This window comes from Lytechinus variegatus, chromosome 3 (genome assembly GCF_018143015.1).
Source record: "Lytechinus variegatus isolate NC3 chromosome 3, Lvar_3.0, whole genome shotgun sequence".
In the NCBI taxonomy this organism is placed as follows: domain Eukaryota; kingdom Metazoa; phylum Echinodermata; class Echinoidea; order Temnopleuroida; family Toxopneustidae; genus Lytechinus; species Lytechinus variegatus.
The window spans coordinates 13,284,563-13,304,047 of NC_054742.1; the positions used below are offsets into that span (position 1 = coordinate 13,284,563).

General features: G+C 35.8%; 1 protein-coding gene across 1 annotated transcript in view; it reads right to left on the reverse strand.

Annotated features, from left to right (window-relative positions):
• Positions 1–2,511: 2,511 nt before the first annotated feature.
• The window catches only part of LOC121410263 (bifunctional purine biosynthesis protein ATIC-like), a 45,332-nt gene continuing 28,358 nt past the window's right edge, over positions 2,512–19,485 (reverse strand). Inside the window, exons 14-17 of the mRNA XM_041602221.1 lie at positions 10,730–10,838; positions 8,918–8,977; positions 4,635–4,730; positions 2,512–2,838 (exon numbers count right to left, since the gene is read on the reverse strand). Of these exons, the coding sequence (XP_041458155.1) occupies positions 2,719–2,838; positions 4,635–4,730; positions 8,918–8,977; positions 10,730–10,838 (385 nt within the window). The 3' untranslated portion in view covers positions 2,512–2,718. The remainder of the gene's footprint in view (positions 2,839–4,634; positions 4,731–8,917; positions 8,978–10,729; positions 10,839–19,485) is intronic.

Consider the following 19,485-nt stretch of genomic DNA (forward strand, 5'->3'; position numbering starts at 1 on the left):
ACTCCTAACTGGCCATTGTCATAACTCGATTCATTTTGTGAAGCCAAGTCTTCATCGATAACAGCAAATTCCAAGAAAACATCCATTCATTTTGATCAATTAATGGATGGAAAAATTTATGATAACTGTGATAACACTAATTTTCTAACAGAGAGTATATTGTATAAATTCCTCCAAATTTTCACAAGACATTCTTTTTTTTGGTGAATCCTGTTGCACATGCTACATTATGTATGTACTTAAATGTCCTAAAATAACAAAAAATAATACATGAAAAAAGTTGATAAGACAAATGTTAGAGGAACATTTAAACAAAAATCCAAAAATGGAATGTCACATGATTTCATATGGATTAATACTTATCATATGAGTATGAACAAAACAATATGGTGAATGCAGAGCATAACTGTATTTAGAACTACAGAATATTTCACATTCATTCTGTACAGACATAACAAATGTACACAAGGGGTTTCTGTTTGTTTCTTTGCACAAAATGTTTAAACAATTAAGAAACTCGTCAGTACTGAACAATTAACACATTGCAATTATGAGAGAAGTTTTGTTCAAAAACAAATGAGCCCTGTTTGAGTGTGTAAGCTCAAACAATTAATAAAAGAACTAACAATGTAATGTAGCAATGTGACATTTCAAAACAGAAAGCTTTATTCCAGATACAATGGCAAACTTATAGCACTACTTCAAACAAATCAAGTGGAGTGCCTCTGGCAGTCTCATCTGCACCATGCGAGTCAATAAAGCTGCAGTGCTGACTTTGAAAACTATTATGAAATAATTATTCACAAAAACACAATTCATATAATGATATGATACTACGTTCATTGAGAATAAATGTCATTTGACCTTGATCATGCGACCTAAGAGTTGTCAGTGATACTTGATTACCCCTATATCCACACTTTATAAACTATATCTATAAACTTTGAAAGTTATGACAGCAATCTAATAATTACCTCTAAAATGGCCAAAGTTCATCGACCTTAAATGACCTCTGACCTTGGTCATGTGAGAAGAAACTCGCATGAGATGTTCAGTGATACTTGATTACTCAAGTCCAAGATTCATGAATTAGATCCATAACATTTCCAAGTTATGATGGTAATTCAACAGAAACCTCCAACATGGCCAAAGTGCATTGAGTTTTGACCTTTGACCATAGTCACGTGACCTGAAATTCACACAGGATGTTCAGTGATACTTAATTACTGTTCTGTCCAAGTTTAATTAACTAGACCAATAAACTTTCAAAGTTATGATGGTAATTCAACAAATACCCCAAAGTTGGCCAACGTTCAATGACCTTAAATGACCTTTGACTTTGATCATGTTACCTAAAACTCGCACATGATGTTCAGTGATTCTTGATTACTCCTATGTCCAAGTTTCATTAATCCGATCCGTAAATTTTCAAAATTATGATGGTAATTGAACAGATACCCCAACATGGCCAAAGTTCATTGAACTTTGACCTTGGTCATGTGACCTAAAATTTGTACAAGATGTTTAGTGATACTTCATGACATGCCCAAGTTTAATGAACTAGTCCAATAATCTTTAAAAGTTATGATGGTAATTCAAAAGATACTCCCAACTTGGCCAAAGTTCATTGACCCTAAATCACCTTTGACCTTGGTCATGTGACCCAAAACTCAGGCAGGGTGCTCAGTAATACTAAATTAGCCTTAAGGCCAAGTTCCATGAACTAGGTCAATATACTTTAGAAGTTATGCTGTCATTTAAAAAAACTTAACCTTCGGTTAAAATTTGGTGTTGACGCTGCTGCTGTCATTGGAAAAGCGACGCCTATAGTCTCACTCTGCTATGCAGGTGAGACAAAAATAAATATGTGGGACAATGTAACATTTAAATATATCTTAAGATATAAATTTCAGCTTTCAGCTGCAACAATTGTTACTGAATGACAAACTTTACTGGAATACAAAGGCTATGCTTAACCCATTATTTAATGGTTGGAATTTAAAGGTCAAGTCCACCCCAGAAATTTTTTGATTTGAATCAATAGAGAAAAATAACAAGCATGATGCTGAAAATTTATAAAAATCGGATGTAAAATAAGTTAGGACATTTTCAAGTTTCGCTCATTTTCTCAAAACAGTTATATGCACAACTCAGTGATATGAGAGAGTCGATGATGTCCATCATTCACTATTTTCTTTTGTTTTTTATTGTTTGAATTATACAATATTTCAATTTTCACAGAATTGAAAATAATGTAAAACTTGACTGAACCACATACTGTTAAACAATATTAATTCCATACATTCAGGCAGGAATAAAACTCGATTTCACTAAAGGGGGAGAAAATCAGAATATTTCATACAAAAGAATACAAAGAAAAAGTGAGTGGGTGATGTCATCAGTCCCCTTATTTGAATAACGACCACGATGTGCATATAACTGTTGTGTGAAATTAAGCGAAATTCCAAAATGTTATAATTTTCTTATTCTATATCCGACTTTGATGAAATTTGTTATGCTTGCTACATTTTTCTCTATTTATTCAAATCAACTTTTTGTTGGGGTGGATTGTCCTTTAAACATGCATAACACACAAAAAAGCAAAAAATATAGTCAAATTTGACAGAGACATGATTAATATCATGTTAAAGCTACTAATCCTCACAGCCGATTTTCAAACACAGATAAATCCTGAAATCTGAATGATTTTGTGCAATTCTAATGATGGAAAAGTCTGACATCAGTATGTGAGAGAGCTATTTTGTGTTCATTACATGCCTCAATGATAGCTTGGTCTGCTAAAGCTCCTTTAGGACTAGCAATGTAGGACACACCACTCTGTAAAGATACAATATTCAAGGTTAGAAATGATAGTTATGAGATAAACATCACAAGACTAAAATCACAGATCTGCCATTCCACAATCCAAGTCTTTTTTATTGATTCAAGAGAAACTTGAAAAATTGTAATTGAAATAAACCCATTGCATGAAATTTTATAATCTAACCTGGTTTGTTCATACTTCTATGAAGTGCTAAATGACTTCTATGAAGTGCTAAATGTCATCTTCATAATTCATTGAAAGAGAAAAACCCACTGAAATTAATTTCATGCAAAAATTATCCTTTTGTTCTCATTCTAATATAAAATTATTGAAACATATTTTTTTTTTTTTTTTTGGGGGGGACAATATTCACTATTATGAGCAAAATGGATGAGTAGGAACTATCAAATATCAATTAAGTTTTTACAAAAAAAGAAATTCAAACAAACCAACACTTGCAATATAATACACTCAAGAAGAAAAATCAATGATGGTGAAAATGAAGATGATGACAGTGGGTGGGTTGACGATGATGGTGGAAAAAAAGATTCCAAAGGTTGGGACCATGTTTCTTATGGATCCCTGGGCAATAAGTAGTTTCGGATGAACTAAATGTAAATTAGAAGAATTTTGGGTGGGGTAATCATGAATGGTTTTACCTAAAGTATACAAATTTTGAAATGATGGCAGTTGCATCCCATTTAAATACTTAAAGGACAAGTCCACCCCAACAAAAACTTGATTTGAATAAAAAGAGGAAAATTCAACCAGCATAACACTGAAAATTTCATCAAAATCGGATGTAAAATAAGAAAGTTATGGCATTTTAAAGTTTCGCTTATTTTCAACAAAATAGTTATATGAACGAGCCAGTTACATCCAAATGAGAGAGTTGATGACATCACTCGCTCACTATTTCTTTTGTATTTTATTATATGAAAGATTGTTATTTTCTCGTCATTGTCACGTGAAATGAAGTTTCATTCCTCCCTGAACACGTGGAATTCCATAAATTTAACATTTTGTGCTTCAGGCAGGGAGGTCCTAATTGTCAAATTCGTAAAAATTGAAATATTGTATAATTCAAACAATAAAAAACAAAAGAAATAGTGAGTGAGTGACATCATCGACTCTCTCATTTGGATGTAACTGGCTCGTTCATATAACTATTTTTTTGAAAATAAGCGAAACTTTGAAATGTCATAACTTTCTTATTTTACATCCGATTTTGATGAAATTTTCAGCATTGTGCTTGTCTGATTTTTCTCTATTGATTCAAATCAACATTTTTCTGAGGTGGACTTGACCTTTAGATATGAACAATTGTAGTGTATTAATGTCAAATACTGTCAAATAATGGTCTGGTGTAAGATAAATCTTGTGAACTGGTACAAATGCAAAGCGCTTTCTTTTGCAATAATACAATTTAATTATTTTGTTCCTGGTGGCCCATACTAGATTGCTATACGTTATATACAGTAAAATCAATGAATCATAAAGCATCATAAGTGTTTTGTAGGGAATGCATTTCTTTGATTTATAGAGTATACAAACATTCTTAGAAACAGAGGTCATTATATGATGTATATGTTCATTCCAATTTAAATTTACCTACATGAACGACACCCAAAACCTTTTTTTAAATTGCTTCTTTCAAGAGGTACATTATCTGTAAGTATAATGTAAGTCATTTGTATGAGAATTACAGAATGTTTAAATATTATTTGAATGTTCAAATAGTGAGGTCCAAAAGAAATAGTTTCTGTAAAAAGCTTATTAATCATATAGGAACAACGAAATCCAAACATACCTGGCGAGCCCTGTCAATATTATCTCTGAATGGGAAGAAGGCATCCGAGCTTAAAGCAACTTCATTGAGCTGGGAGATCCAAGACTTACGCTCATCCTAAATGAAAAAACATATATGAAGGAAATGATTGAACGTCATTATCATTTACCTTTTCAATTATGTGCAATGCAAATCATAGCTATTCCTGATAAAAGGCACTGGCAATCCCACATATTAAAGGTCAAATCCACCCAAGAAAAATGGAGACTCCAACAAGCATAACAAAGATATTTTCATCAAAATTGTATGTAAAATAAGAAAGATATGCATTTTTAGATTTTCGCTTATTTTTCACGAAACAGTTATATGCACAACTCAGTGATATGCAAATGAGAGGGTCAATGATGTCCACCATTCTTTTTTTTTTTTTCCAATTATACAATATTTCATTTTTTTACAGATTTGACAATAATGACCAACTTGACTAAACCACAAATGTTCAAGCAATGGTAATACAAAAAATTCAGGGAGGAGCAAATCTTTATTTCACATGACAATATAGGATATTTCATATAATGAAATACAAAAGAATTAGTGAGTGGGTGATGTCATCGGTCCTGTCATATGCATACCAGCCAGGATGTACATACAACTGTTTTGTGAAATTAAGCAAAACTTACTACTACTAATAATTAACATTATTTGTATAGCGCTTATCACAAGCCATGTCTCTCTTCCACTTTGGAAAAAATAGAAAGAGAGAAGAAATTTCAGCAAAAGAAAATAAAGTAATTGTATAGTTCACAGTAGATTGCAGTCAGTTGAGGGGCTTTACAGGCAAAGGGAGGGGCTATTTAACAAAACAAGTAGGTTTTTAACATGGATTTGAATTACTCTGTTGAATCTGCTTGTTTTATAATTTGTGGTAGATTCTTCCAGAGATGAGGGGATGTGAAATAAAAAGATTTTGAACCAGAAGACTGGGTATTGGTAGTGTTGTGATTGGGAAATCATAGTAGTGAAAGGACTTTAGATAATTTCTGTGTAACTACTTTGTGTGAGACATTACAAGATGATGACTCGGGTAACCACACATTCCAATGAGATGAAGTACTCTCTCTATCCATGCTAAAATTAAGTTTATTGTACAAATGAATTTAGTTCCAATCAAAAAATCAAACTATACACACGTGTCTCTCGAGTCTCCTAAACATTGTGTAACTGGAACTCTACATGGTGTCAGAAGTTAAAGAACTGACTGTTATCTAGTGAAAATGGATGGCATGCGACCACCAGAAGCCTTTTCTCTACAGGGCAACATCACAGATAATTGGAAGAGGTGGAAACAGCATTTTGAGCTGTACCTAAAGGCTAGTGGACTTGACAAAAAGGACTCAAAGTACAAACAGCCACACTGCTTCACATAATTGGTGAAGAGGCGTTAGAAATTTATAACACATTTTCCTTCGAGCAGGACATTTCATCATCAGGACAAGCTGTAGCACCGACATTAAAAGACTTGCTGGAGAAATTCACTGTACATTTTGAGCCACAGTCCAACGTGACATTTGAGAGGCATGTATTCATCACAAGATTTCAACATGATAACGAGTCATTTGTCCAGTTCATCACAGACTTGAAGAAAAGGGCTAAATCATGTGTGTTTGAGCATCTTCGAGACAGTCTGATATAAGACAGAATTGTTGTTGGAATATGTGATGATGGTACCAGAGCAATACTACTCAGAGAAAAAAGACTTGTCTTTGGAGAAAGCAATAGACATTTGCAAGGCAACTGAAATAACTTCACAACATATTGCAGACCTGAAGCCCGAACAGAACATTCATGCAATGCAGGCGAAGCCGAATAGAAAGATATGCCCTAAGTGTGGAAATAAGCATCCACCCAGAAAATGCCCTGCATATGGCAAAGAATGCCATACCTGCAAAAGGATGAACCATTTCAGCTCCATGTGTAGAGATCGGGATCGAGATAATGACAGAGACCATTCATCGAGGATGGTTCCATCTAGAGGACGAACTCGCAACAAAAAGAGTCATCACCCCAGCAAAAGAGGGATCGATGACAACCAACAGTTAATCCAGTGATGCGGACAATGAGGAATTCCATGTCGACACCACCAATGGAGCCCAGCAGAAAGAGAAGAAATCAACCAAAGAATGGTATGTCGATCTCACACTTCTTTCTGACAAAAACAGGCATAAAGAAAAAAATATCAACCAAAAGTGCTCAATTCAAATTGATACAGGTGCTAAATGCAACATACTGGCTGATAAGGCTTATAAAAAACTAGGGATGCCAGAAATTGGCAAGTCAAAAGCAAGATTGATGTCATACACAGAGCATGTAGAAAATCACATTTGGGAAAATGCACCCTAACATGTGTGAGAAATAACAAATTCCATTACATTGAGTTTGAGGTACTTGATAGAGATGCCCAATCCATACTTGCACTTGAGTCATCTGAATTACTAGGCTTTGTAAAGAGGGCAGATTCAATCAAAGATGATAATTTGGGAAACCAATACAAAGAGGTGTTTGAAGGCCTTGGATGTATGGGGGAACCACAGCATTAAGATGTGGATAAATCAGTCCAACAATCCACCCTCCAAGGAAAGTCCCAGTAGCAATAAAACAAGGTGTGAAAAATGAGCTCAATAGAATGGAAGAAATGGGTGTGATAATAAAGCAAACAGAACCAACACAGTGGGTAAAGTTCCATGGTCACAGTACCAAAGAAAGAAAAAAAATAAGGTAAGTATATGCCTAGACCCTATGGACTTAAATGAAGCAATAAAAAGATCACACTACCCGATGAAAACAATTGATGACATTACTGATAATCTAGCCGGTGCACAGATCTTTAGTATATTAGATGCTAATTGCGGTTTCTGGCAGATTCCTCTTGATGATGAGAGTTTAAAACTTCTCACATTTAATACGCCCTCCGGCAGATATAGATTTCTTAGGTTACCTTTTGGAATCAACTCTGCCAGTGAGATATTTCAGAGACTTATGACCGATATGTTTAGCGAGATAGAAGGTGCAGAGATTCTGGTAGATGACATTGTAATATATGGCCACTCAGAAAGTTTCCTTGATTGATGGTTGAATCAAGTTGAAGTAAGTACTAGAAAGGTGCAGAGCAAAATGCATTTCTTATTTCTTATGGATAATGAAGAGTTAAAGCCAGAGTAATAATAATAACAATGCGCCTTGGAATTGATTATTTCTAGATAGATGGGGCAATATACATGCCTATTACTATCATTATCAACTCCCAAGAAAGTATGTTAAATAATGATATCATAGTTTTTGTATATTTAAAAAAACAAGGCATACACTATTCTGTGTCTCGCCCACTTATGAAAATAACCAGATATATTGTGCTTTGCGAGGGCACACAACAGAATTGTATCAAAACTTCAATGTGAAACTGAGATGGAATAACATTTGTCATAAGTGTCTTGCATGTAAACTTTAATGATGACCTGAAAATGAACTTTGACGTTGCTGCACTCAACCCAGGTGAGGTGAATGGGTACCCGGTAGGAAGAAATTCCTTGAATGCTTTAAGCGCCTAAGCAGCCCAGCTAAAGCCGGGGTAATAATAATAGCAGGACCTGCTGGGAGAAAAGTTGTCAGAACTGACGTGGCTTCCCTGGGTAGATATACCTATATAATAATTATTTTTATTATCCAAAATCCCCTATCTCACTTTCCGCATATGTTTTATACACAGCAGCGTGCCGATGTGCAATGGTTCACTTACTTAACGCTAGTGGGCGCCATTCCCCATAAGCATTAATTGAGCATTTCAAAAAATCGCTGAAGTGTCTGATCTTCCCCTTGTAGTATCTTTGGTTATATCAACAAATCTTACGCTGCTACACTAGCAAAACTAAGTCCTATTAGACCCAACAGACTGAAATTATCTGGTCCAAGCCATGTATATTCTGATGGGTCTTGACTTGTGAAATATCAGTGGGCAAAGGTCTATGTAACATCTACAATTTTACACAAATTTGTGGTAGCATGAACGCAGAATTGCAGATACCAGCCAACCATACTTTACCTCCGCACCCGCCGGCACGCCTACCAAATTATGCGTGCACTTCAATTGTATGTGCGTATTGAGTACACCTTCCTAAAAGCAACACTCCCGTGTGTTGCTGCCCTCTACATCCGTTGGGTTAAACACAGTAATGAGTTTGTCACACTCCCTCTTTTTTCATTTTGTTTGCTAACCCTTTCTAAATAAAGTTATGATAAATCAATTTTACCTCTGTCAGCATAGCTGGGGGATTCTCCAACATTCCTTCCCAGGTATCTCGACTCATATCCTGCAAGGTGACATACATAATATATCAAATTTATTTATTGATATCAAAGAAGACTCTTCTGACAATATTTCACTGATTTTAGAATGTATATTTAGCAACAATGTCAAGTTTGAACATTTGAAGAAATACTGAAAGGAAATACACTCCATCACTTTTGTGAAAGTGAATGGAATGGAGAACGTACCAGAGAGCTCACAAACTTATTCATTTACAGATGTATGTCATAATTGTACAAAAGTGTGCTGTATCGTTAAACCTGTGATAGCAAGTGATACAGCAAAAAATGCACTAACAAGGAATAAGCGTTGTTGTGTCTCGCCCACTTGTGAAAGTAACCAGAAATATTGTAATTTGCGAGGGCACGCGACAGAATTGTATCAAAAGTTCATTGTAAAATAACTGGGATGCAATAACATTTGTCATAAGTCTTGCACGTAAACTTTAATGTTGATCTCAAAATTACCTTTGGCCTTTACCATGTGACCTCTGAACACAATAACATGCAGGTCTCCTTAGTACAGTTACAACCCAGGTTTGGTTCAAAAGTGACACGGTTGCGGAGTTATGTCAAACAATTATCTCAAAATGACCTTTGACATTACCATGTGACCCTTGACTGCGCCATGATATGCAGGTCTGCTAAGTGCATCTACAACTAAGTTTGGGTGAAAAATGAATAACTGTTGCAGAGTTATGTGTCATAAGAGAGTCTTGTACGTAAACTTTAATATTGACCTGAAAAGGACCTTTGACCGTACCATGTGACCTCTAAATGCACCGTGACATGCAGGTCTCCAAAAGGACATCTAAAACCCAAGTCTGGGTGAAAAGAGCCTTACGGATGCGGAGCTATGTGTCATAAGAGTGTCTTGCACGTAAACTTTAACGTTTACTTGAAAACTACCTTTGACCTTATCATATGACCTCCGACTACAGCATAACATGCAAATCCTCAAAGTACATCTACCATCCAAGTTTGTTGAATAGTGACTTACGGTTTCGGAGTTATGTGTCATAAGAGAGTCTTGACCGTAAACTTTAACGTTGACCTGAAAACTACCTTTGACCTTATCATATGACCTCCGACTACAGCATAACATGCAAATCCTCAAAGTACATCTACCATCCAAGTTTGGTTGAATAGTGACTTACGGTTGCGGTGTTATGTGTCATAAGAGAGTCTTGCACGTAAACTTTAACGTTGACCTGAAAACTACCTTTGACCTTATCATATGACCTCCGACTACAGCATAACATGCAAATCCTCAAAGTACATCTACCATCTAAGTTTGGTTGAATAGTGACTTTCGGTTGCGGAGTTATGTCATAAGAGAGTCTTGCATGTAAACTTTAACGTTTACCTTAAAACCTTTGACCTTACCATGTGACCTCCAACTGCAGCATTATATGCAGGTCCGCTAAGTACATCTACCATCAAAGTTTGGTTGAAAAGTGACAAACGGTTGCGGAGTTATAAGTCATTATGATTGTGACAGATGGACGACATTAGGATCCCTTAGTCTCGCCTTCACCTCTGGTGGGTGAGACAATAAAAATGTTCACTGATGTGGAAATACATCTGACAAGTTTAATTATTTTTATTTTCAATAAATATTATGTAGTAAAATTTCATGAATAAATAAAAAAGACAATTCATTCTCTATTCTGCACATAACCACTCTATTATAGATAATAAATGCAAAATACTCATTAATGTATCAATTACTCCATTTTTTGTGTGTTTTTTCTTACCTCCCCTACAGTTCCATTCACATATACATCTATCACATTAGACATCTCAGCTCTCTTCACACCAGACTTGAACTTCATTGACTGAACGTTGGGATGATGACGGAGCCACCTGAAGCACAAGAAATATTCACCAAACATACTATAATGTCATATCCCATAATCCAATAATATTAAACCAAATATAGCACCAAAGTGACAACACTAGGAAAGATTACTATAATAGACATTTAGGCAGATTTATACAAACACATTACAGTCCGACCTCTCTTATCCGGCCTCCCCTTATCCGGATCTCTCTATTATCCAGATGCACACTTGCCAAGATTTTTCTTTTTCTTCCAATTCAATCTAGTATGTGGGGGAAATGAGAATCCTAACTCACGTTGATCACATATATTTTCAATATAGACTACCTACAACCACATTATTTTTCATGAAAATATCTCACCCAAATCACCAAAAGATCTTAGACAGGATAATTTTCTAGTAAATCAGGGTGCAGCACAAACATTTCATCACATTTCCCAGGGAAAAAACAACACATGTCTCGCTAGCTATAACTTAGCACTAGGCCTCACTATGGACAGCACCATCTATCTATTTGAGCCTACAGTCAGTATAAAAATGGCTGACAATGCGAAGCTGCGATACCCACCGCGATGATCCAATTTTAAAACTTAGTTTCATCAAGTCATTCTCTTTCTTTCGAGGTATGCTCGATGTATACCTAAATCATTTTAGCAGGTAAATTATCCAAGAGTTTTGGCCATCAATGGATTTGGTTCTGTAAAAATACCACCTATAACAGGGATTTTCAAATGGTGGCGCGCACGCACCACTTGTGGTGCACCGAGCCTTGCGGAATGGTGCGTGGGAGCCGGTAAAGAAAAAGAAAATGAACACAAGGAAATAAAAGTTTAATCTACTATTATCCTATTTGATTACTTTATTACAAAGGGAACATAAAAACTCAGCTCTATTTGAAATTTAAATGCTTATTGATTTCCTCTGATTTTGTGTAATCTAGCATTCGATTAACATTTATTGTGGAGGATCAATGTTCTTCTTATTTATTCTCTTCTTGATGTATTCATTTACAACTGGTACAAAGACTATGTACATGTGTGAACATAGATTTGTGAACAATGCTTTTAATTATAATAATCACGTTTTATTTACTCAGAGTGGCCATTTCGCTCAGGGAACTGCAGCGGGCCTTGTATTTCCATGTGTGTAAAGTTATTACTACCCTTCTCCAATATAAAAGCTGAGGGCCAAGCAAGAGGGGCAGAAGGTTCAATTCTGTTAGTTGATGTTTTTGTATGACTCTGTTAGGGATTGAACCCACACCTCCCCCTTCATGAGACTGACGCTCTACCACTGTTTACCATACCCAATTTCCTTTTCAAACATTAACCACATCAACAAACGGAATTGAACCTTCTGCCCCTCTTGCTTGGCCACTCTGAGTAAATAAAACGTGATTATTAGGTGGTCTGTCATTTATGACAGATCACCTCTTAATTTCGTCAATTTCTTCTTATTTATTTTTAACGATTTTTTTGTCGCCAAGTTATCTCAAAATCGACTTGATCAATTTCATTGAATTTCATGTCATTTATAGGATCTGTCATGGACACGTCAGAATAAGCTTTTCAAGGTCAACAGGTCATGATGACGTCATCTAGGCGCCATTTTGTAAAATCACATTATCAATCACATCTCCATTATCAATTATCAAAAATCAATCAAATTTACATCACATTAACTTCAGGTCAAGGTTCATCAGGTCATGTCATCAAAGGTCACCTGGAGGTCTCGACGCGGGCGTACGCGCGCGTCAAAATTTTAAAATGCTCAAAATCTTTTTTTGACCGAACGAGAGTACGTTTTAGGTCATTTTAAGCATTTTAAAATTTTGCGCGCGCGCACATATGCGCGCGCGTTTCCGCGCGTAACGCCTATACGCAACGCAGAAACACCGTTTTTTTACATCATTGCATTGATAATAAAATTCTGAACAATTTCATACCTTGATCAACCTTCTACGACCTTTAATGACGAAATTAACACCCGTTAAATTTGCAGCACGTGTGCGCGCGAGCTCTCACTATAGGCCATATATGGGCAAAAACATGCCTATTGAAAATTCACTGTAGCTCTTTAAATAGTCCATTGACCCCCAATTTTTTTTTCATATATCGATAGAGTATGAGTTGTAGATTTGATTTCATGTCATCAATGTCCCTAAATTATATCGTGACGTCATCAAAATGGCGCCTAAACTAAAAATTTCATTTTTTCAAAAATGACGTCATCAAATTTATGCAAATTTGGTTGTAACTTCTCGAATATAGATCGTTTTTCGCCCAGATTTCGATATGTTGTAGTTTAGAATGTACTCTTTCTCCTTAATTAACATGAATATTCGTTTTGAGAAACACATCATTGCGTAAAACAGCGATGAAAAGAGGCATGTCATTTTTCCTCATTTTGCGTGTAATCTCTATGGGACATGACTTTTTCTCAAAACCAGATTCGACATTCCTCTATTTCGTGAGCCATATCTCCATTTTTTCTTGTCAGTTTTCTTTAAGCTTTTAGTATGTTGTAGCTGAGATTCTAAGCTTTCGCAAGTGTGCCCTTCGTTTTTTGATCAGATGCCGAGATCATGCCCGTATTTCACTTGCAAAATTGGACTTGTAATTCTCAAAATTGCTTACGTGTATTCTCTATGGTGAATATCGTGGCTTTGACTGCTTCTTAAAGGGCGCGGGTTCGAGTCCTGGGGTGAACAAGATGAATTTTTTTTTTCACTTTTTTTTTCTTTTTGCCACTTCTTACATGATCCTTTATGATAATTTAAAGGTATAAAAGTTTAAATTTAGCAAGATAAAACAGATTATAATTACTTTTTTTCATATCACATGTATTTTGCGTGTAATCTCTATGGGACATGACCTTTTCTCAAAACTAGATTCGACATTCCTCTATTTCGTGAGCTATATCTCCATTGTTTCTTGTCAGTTTTCCCTGAGCTTTTAGTATGTTGTAGCTGAGATTCTGAGCTTTCGCAGGTGTGCCCTTCATTTTTTGATCAGATGCCGCGATCATGCCCGTATTTCGCTTGCAAAATTGGACTTGTAATTCTCAAAATTGCTTACGTGTATTCTCTATGGGGAATATCGTAGCTCAATGGATAACGCATTTGACTTGCTTACGTGTATTCTCTATGGGGAATATCGTAGCTCAATGGATAACGCATTTGACTTGCTTTCTCGAGGGCGGAGGTTCGAGTCCTGGGGTGAACAAGATGATTTTTTTTCAATTTTTTTTTCTTTTTGCCACCTCTTACATAATCCTTTATGATAATTAAAAGGCATAAAAGTTAAAATTTAGCAAGATAAAACAGATTATAATTGCTTTTTCCATATCACATGTATTTTGCGTGTAATCTCTACGGGACATGACCTTTTCTCAAAACTAGATTCGACATTCCTCTATTTCATGAGCTATATCTCCATTGTTTCTTGTCAGTTTTCCCTGAGCTTTTAGTATGTTGTAGCCGTGATTCTAAGCTTTCAAAAAATATGCCCTCCATTTTTTGATCAGATGCCGGGATCATGCCCGTATTTCGCTTGCAAAATTGGAATTGTAATTCTCAAATTTGATTACATGTAATCTCTATGGGGAATATGCTAGCTCAATTGATAACGCATTTGATGTGTTCGTCCGTATTGCTGACGTGTAGGTCCGTGTTGCTGACGTGGTGGTCCGTGTAGCTGACGTGTAGGTCCGTGTTGCTGACGTATTGGTCCGTGTTGACGACGTGCTCTGCCGGCATGATCCGTGTAGATCCGTGCTGCCGTGTTGATGCCGTGTTCACAGTCATCTGGGGCAAAACTATCCCGGACCTCCCCGGATCATGCCGGCATTGCCGTGTTGATCCGTGAGGTATAATCATCTATCTTGTATGTATCTGTTTGAAGATGTATGTCTGACGATTGTCATCACATCAATAATCACATTTAGTAATGGTCAAAACTTATTCTTAGGATGTCTACGATCAAGATTATCAATGATATCTAAATGATTTATTTCATACATCAGCCGACACTGAATGACAAATCATGACAGACCACCTAATTCGTCCGCATGACGAATTAAATTCTAGTTATAATTAAAAGCATTGTTCACAAATCTATGTTCACACATGTACATAGTCTTTGTACCAGTTGTAAATGAATACATCAAGAAGAGAATAAATAGGAAGAACATTGATCCTCCACAATAATTGTTAATCGAATGCTAGATTTGAGCAAGACAATTATTAAAAAAAAAATAAATTGTGTAGTATGTTGGCATTTTATATCTTCTGTTGATTTAGAACCCCTCTCGGCCATTTAAAAGGCTTCCTACCTAAGCGCTTGTTGGATAGTGGAGCAGTCCAGATTTTCAACAAGAAATTTGGAGCGTTAAGGGACCGCATCCATATTGTATTGGCAGCGTGCACCCCGCGAGCACACCCCCGCTGCGGTAATTAGTGAACAGGATGTATCTCCCCGCTAGACGCAGCTAGCGGCGGCGCGCTGCTCAGATTAAAGCAGATTAACAGGAATCATTAATCCTAGATTTTATCATTGAAGCTTCTCGCCGCTTCTCGCAGCTTGCACGCGGCCAACTTGCAGGCGAATACTCGTACTCAAAATGATGTGCTTTCTAAATCCGTTGGTGAAATGTGCGCGACCGATGCGGCGATTTTCTTGTCTGCCCGACACGAAATGAAGGTATTTAAGTAAGAAATATTGAGCTAAAAAGTGTCTTAGATTTTTAGCAAAATAATTCTTATACATTTCGAGGTGGAAAGATTCATAATGATATTAGTTTTATATTATTTCCGTTGCGTAATAATGATCTATTTCTTCCAACAAAGTACGATCATCACTTATTCTTAATCCGACCCCGACATGAAATAGGACATAGTAACTTCTAGCAATGTAAGATCATCGCTTGCGTGTTTGTTTAGGTCCGTTCCGGCACGAAATGAAAGTATAAAAGAATGAAATATTGAGCTAAAAAGTGTCTTAAGAGGTTTTAAAAATATTTTTGGTACGTTTCAATGTGGAAAGATTTGTATTCATGTAACTAAACTTTACGAAATAATTATGTATTTCTTAGAACAATGTACGATATTCGCTCGTTCTTGAATTCGACCAGACAATCAATTATACAAGATATGGAATATTAATAGAAAAATGGGTCGTAAATACTTTTAAATAGTTTGAAGGCGGAATGAATCTAATTACTCTTCGTATAGTAATCTACGGTATTTTCCCAAATGTATGATTATCGCTTGCCTGTTTGTTTCCGCTCCGGCACGAAATGAACGGGGAAATTAAGGAAATATTGAGCTAAAAAGTGTTTTTAATGGTTATAAAGATATTTCTGGTACGTTTCAAGGTGGAAAGATTCGTATTCACATTGGCGGCGGAAGCCAAAAATTTTAGGAGGGGACAACCAAAAAAAAAAAAAAAAAAGTTCTCAACGCCGCCTATGCGTATTCATATAATCAAGCTTGCGAAATAATTATGCATTTCTTTGAACAATGTCCGATGATCGCTTGTTCTTGAATTCGACCAGACATTTAATAAAACAAAATATATGGAACATTGACAGATAACATGTGTCCTAGATTATTCGAAAATAGTTTTAAGGCGGAAATCAAATAACTTTTCTTTTCTTCGAACAATGTACGATGATAGCTTGTTCTTGAATCCGACCCGACATGAAATGACGCAAAATATTTGGCATGTTAATAGATAAAATAGGCCGTAGACTTCTAAATAGTTATGAGGTGGAAAGCATCTGACTGCCTTTCGCAATAATCTACGGTATTTTCAAACAATGTACGATTATCGCTTGTGTGTTTATTTCTGCTCGGACACGAAATAAAGGCATAAATGTACTAAATATTGAGCCAAAAACTGTCTAATAAATGATTTTATAAATACTTCTAGTATGTTTCAAGGTGGAATAATTCATATATATCTAATTAACCCTGCTTAAAAATTAACTATTTCTTCCACCAATGCGCGATAATCGCTTGTTCCTGTTTTAGAATGATATAAATTCGCCTTGCCATTAATTTGATGGTTCAAATTACAAAATTTGTGATTTTATGCCATAATATTTGATGCAAAAGTATTCAAGTAATTTCATTTCATTTTACATAATCATTGGATTATTTTGTCGCAGCAGGTGAGTGTAATGGTGCTTCTTCGCAATTCATTGTTTCCATACTCGTGCAATGTATACACAATTAATCAATTTCTTGATTTCTTGAAGCCCATTGTAACGAGTAGTCTGAAAAACGCTCAAGCGCAATGAAAAGAGCAGGATCTTTCGCAGAATAGTTATGTCCGCTACGCCCATGACCCTTCAATGATAATTAATCAATATAATCTACGTCGGATACTTTCTTTGAAAAGAACTTGCCGCGCATTATAAATTATTGTGAAAGCAAATGGCCGCTTTGATCTTTAATGACTTAAACAGCACCATTGTTAGGTATTTAATCAGTTAATCTTAAAAGAGGATAAGAAAGAACGTCCTGTGGAGTCTACTTTTTTGCCCTCTTATAATATTTTAATGCTTTCAAAAGTCATCCAACACTAGAATCTTTTGAAAAAAGTATGTATAGCCCTTTGATATAATTATGTACACATATATTTTTAGGGCGGTAATGTCAATAGGCATCTAAAAAGAATACCTTGTTAGAAGGCGGGATTATTAGAACTTTGATTATAACTTACCTTTTGTATCGGCGTGGGGATACAAAATCTTTGCAAATTGTTAACATAATTAAAAGAAAGATAAACTTAAAAATCGGGGGGGGGGGGGTATACAACCAAGTCCATACTAGTGAGGGCGCTAATAGATTTACCCGGGGCCACAATGCCTAGCTGCCCTTTCAGCTACTTTAAAATATATGCCTCATTATATTGCTATATAACTACGATCAGATTTCATTTGGCCTTTGTAAATGGTGCAAGCACGAAAACACGACACGAAGCGCGCTTGAATTTTCTATAAGGCATATCTTCAACAATTTTGATAGTTTTGACATTTAGAGAACGTTCGTAAATAATCAAATGAATTAAAGCTTCCATTTGTTGGGGGAGCCAGGGAGAGGGTGGGGTGTATGACATTTTGTGTCCCCTACGCTTAACTGACTTTTGGAAGGACGTGTTCTCTCCCCCCCCCCCCCGACATGTTTGATGTCCAACTACCCAAAACATATAATGGTCGGCTTGGTCGCTATTTTTAAAATCCCGTTCTTTAAATTTTCATGATCTACTTTTCATACTTGTTTTTTTTTTCACATCTTTCAATTCATTGTATTTGCGTTCTTTTCTCCGTTTTTAAACTTTCTTTTGCTCTCGCGATTTTTCAAATTACATTTACAAAATTATAATAACCCGAACCACTTTTGAAATATAATGTTCGTCTGTTTATTGCGTGCTCATTGTAGTTTCATGTTGGGGTTATTTTTGCACCATTTGGAATAACGTCAACCTGGTCAGGCTTCCTGCTTTCACTCCTGTTCAAAGAATTCTTGTAATTGTTATTTTTGCCAAGAAAAGCACAAAGGTCGTCCTGACAAAAAAAATGAGATGCTAACGTAAATGTTTTCAATGAAGCTCAGGGTCAATGAATTCGATCATGGGCACTAATCACTCCTTTGTGAAATGACGAAGTGCCAGTTGCCCGAACTTGTCACAATAGCTCTAATTCTATAAGGAATTAAATCTATTGTTCCTTCGCATTTTATCGTTGAGAGGATAAAAGCACATTTGCAACATATTTTGCAGCTCTAACCTTGTTGACAAATTAGACACAGAAGAAAAGTGACGCCTATTGGACAAAATTGTTAGAAAAAGACGAGATGTAAAATAATCATCAACAATTGCGTATGCATCAATTAACTAGAAATTGCACGAAAGTGGCAATGATTCTGCATGGAGTGGAAATAGAACATGTCGTCCCTTTTTCAGTCCACGTTCATTTACCGCCATGTGCTGAGTATATAGAGCAACATAAAATTCTTAACGCAAAATATATTTTGTCATATTATCATTATATATGTATTACTCTTTTTTAAATCCCCTTGCCCGCCATCCGGGGTAGGAGGATGGGCGGCGGCAGGGTAATTTTGATTACGGGGAGGAGTAACTTTTTTTGTATACTTAATTTCATATCGGGTCGGATCAAGAACAAGCAATAATTGCATCTTGTTAGAAGATGTAGATATTATTGCGTCGTGCGAATTATATTCTTTCTGTTCCAAAAGAAGTATATTTTTAATAATTCAAGATCTTTATGAACTCGATATTTGTCAATTTTATATCGCCATTTTATGTCGGGTCGGATCTCTTTCCGATTCGAAACCTTTTAGAAGTATCAGCTAGATCGAAACTCTGTATATATATCTATAATTAGACCATCATTTTATAACGGGTCGGACCAAGAACAACAATCGTATGTTGTTGGAAGATATAGGTATTCATAGCCCAACAAAAATCAATTATTTCCACATCGAAAGTCTTAAAATATATTTTTATTGACAGAGGATATCTTTTAACTCGATATTCCATACTGAAATACTTTCATCTCATGTCGGATTGGATCAAGAATAAGAAATTTTGCGACTTTGATTCCATTAAAATATTGCCTTTTCGACTTTGTCGGGAAAATTA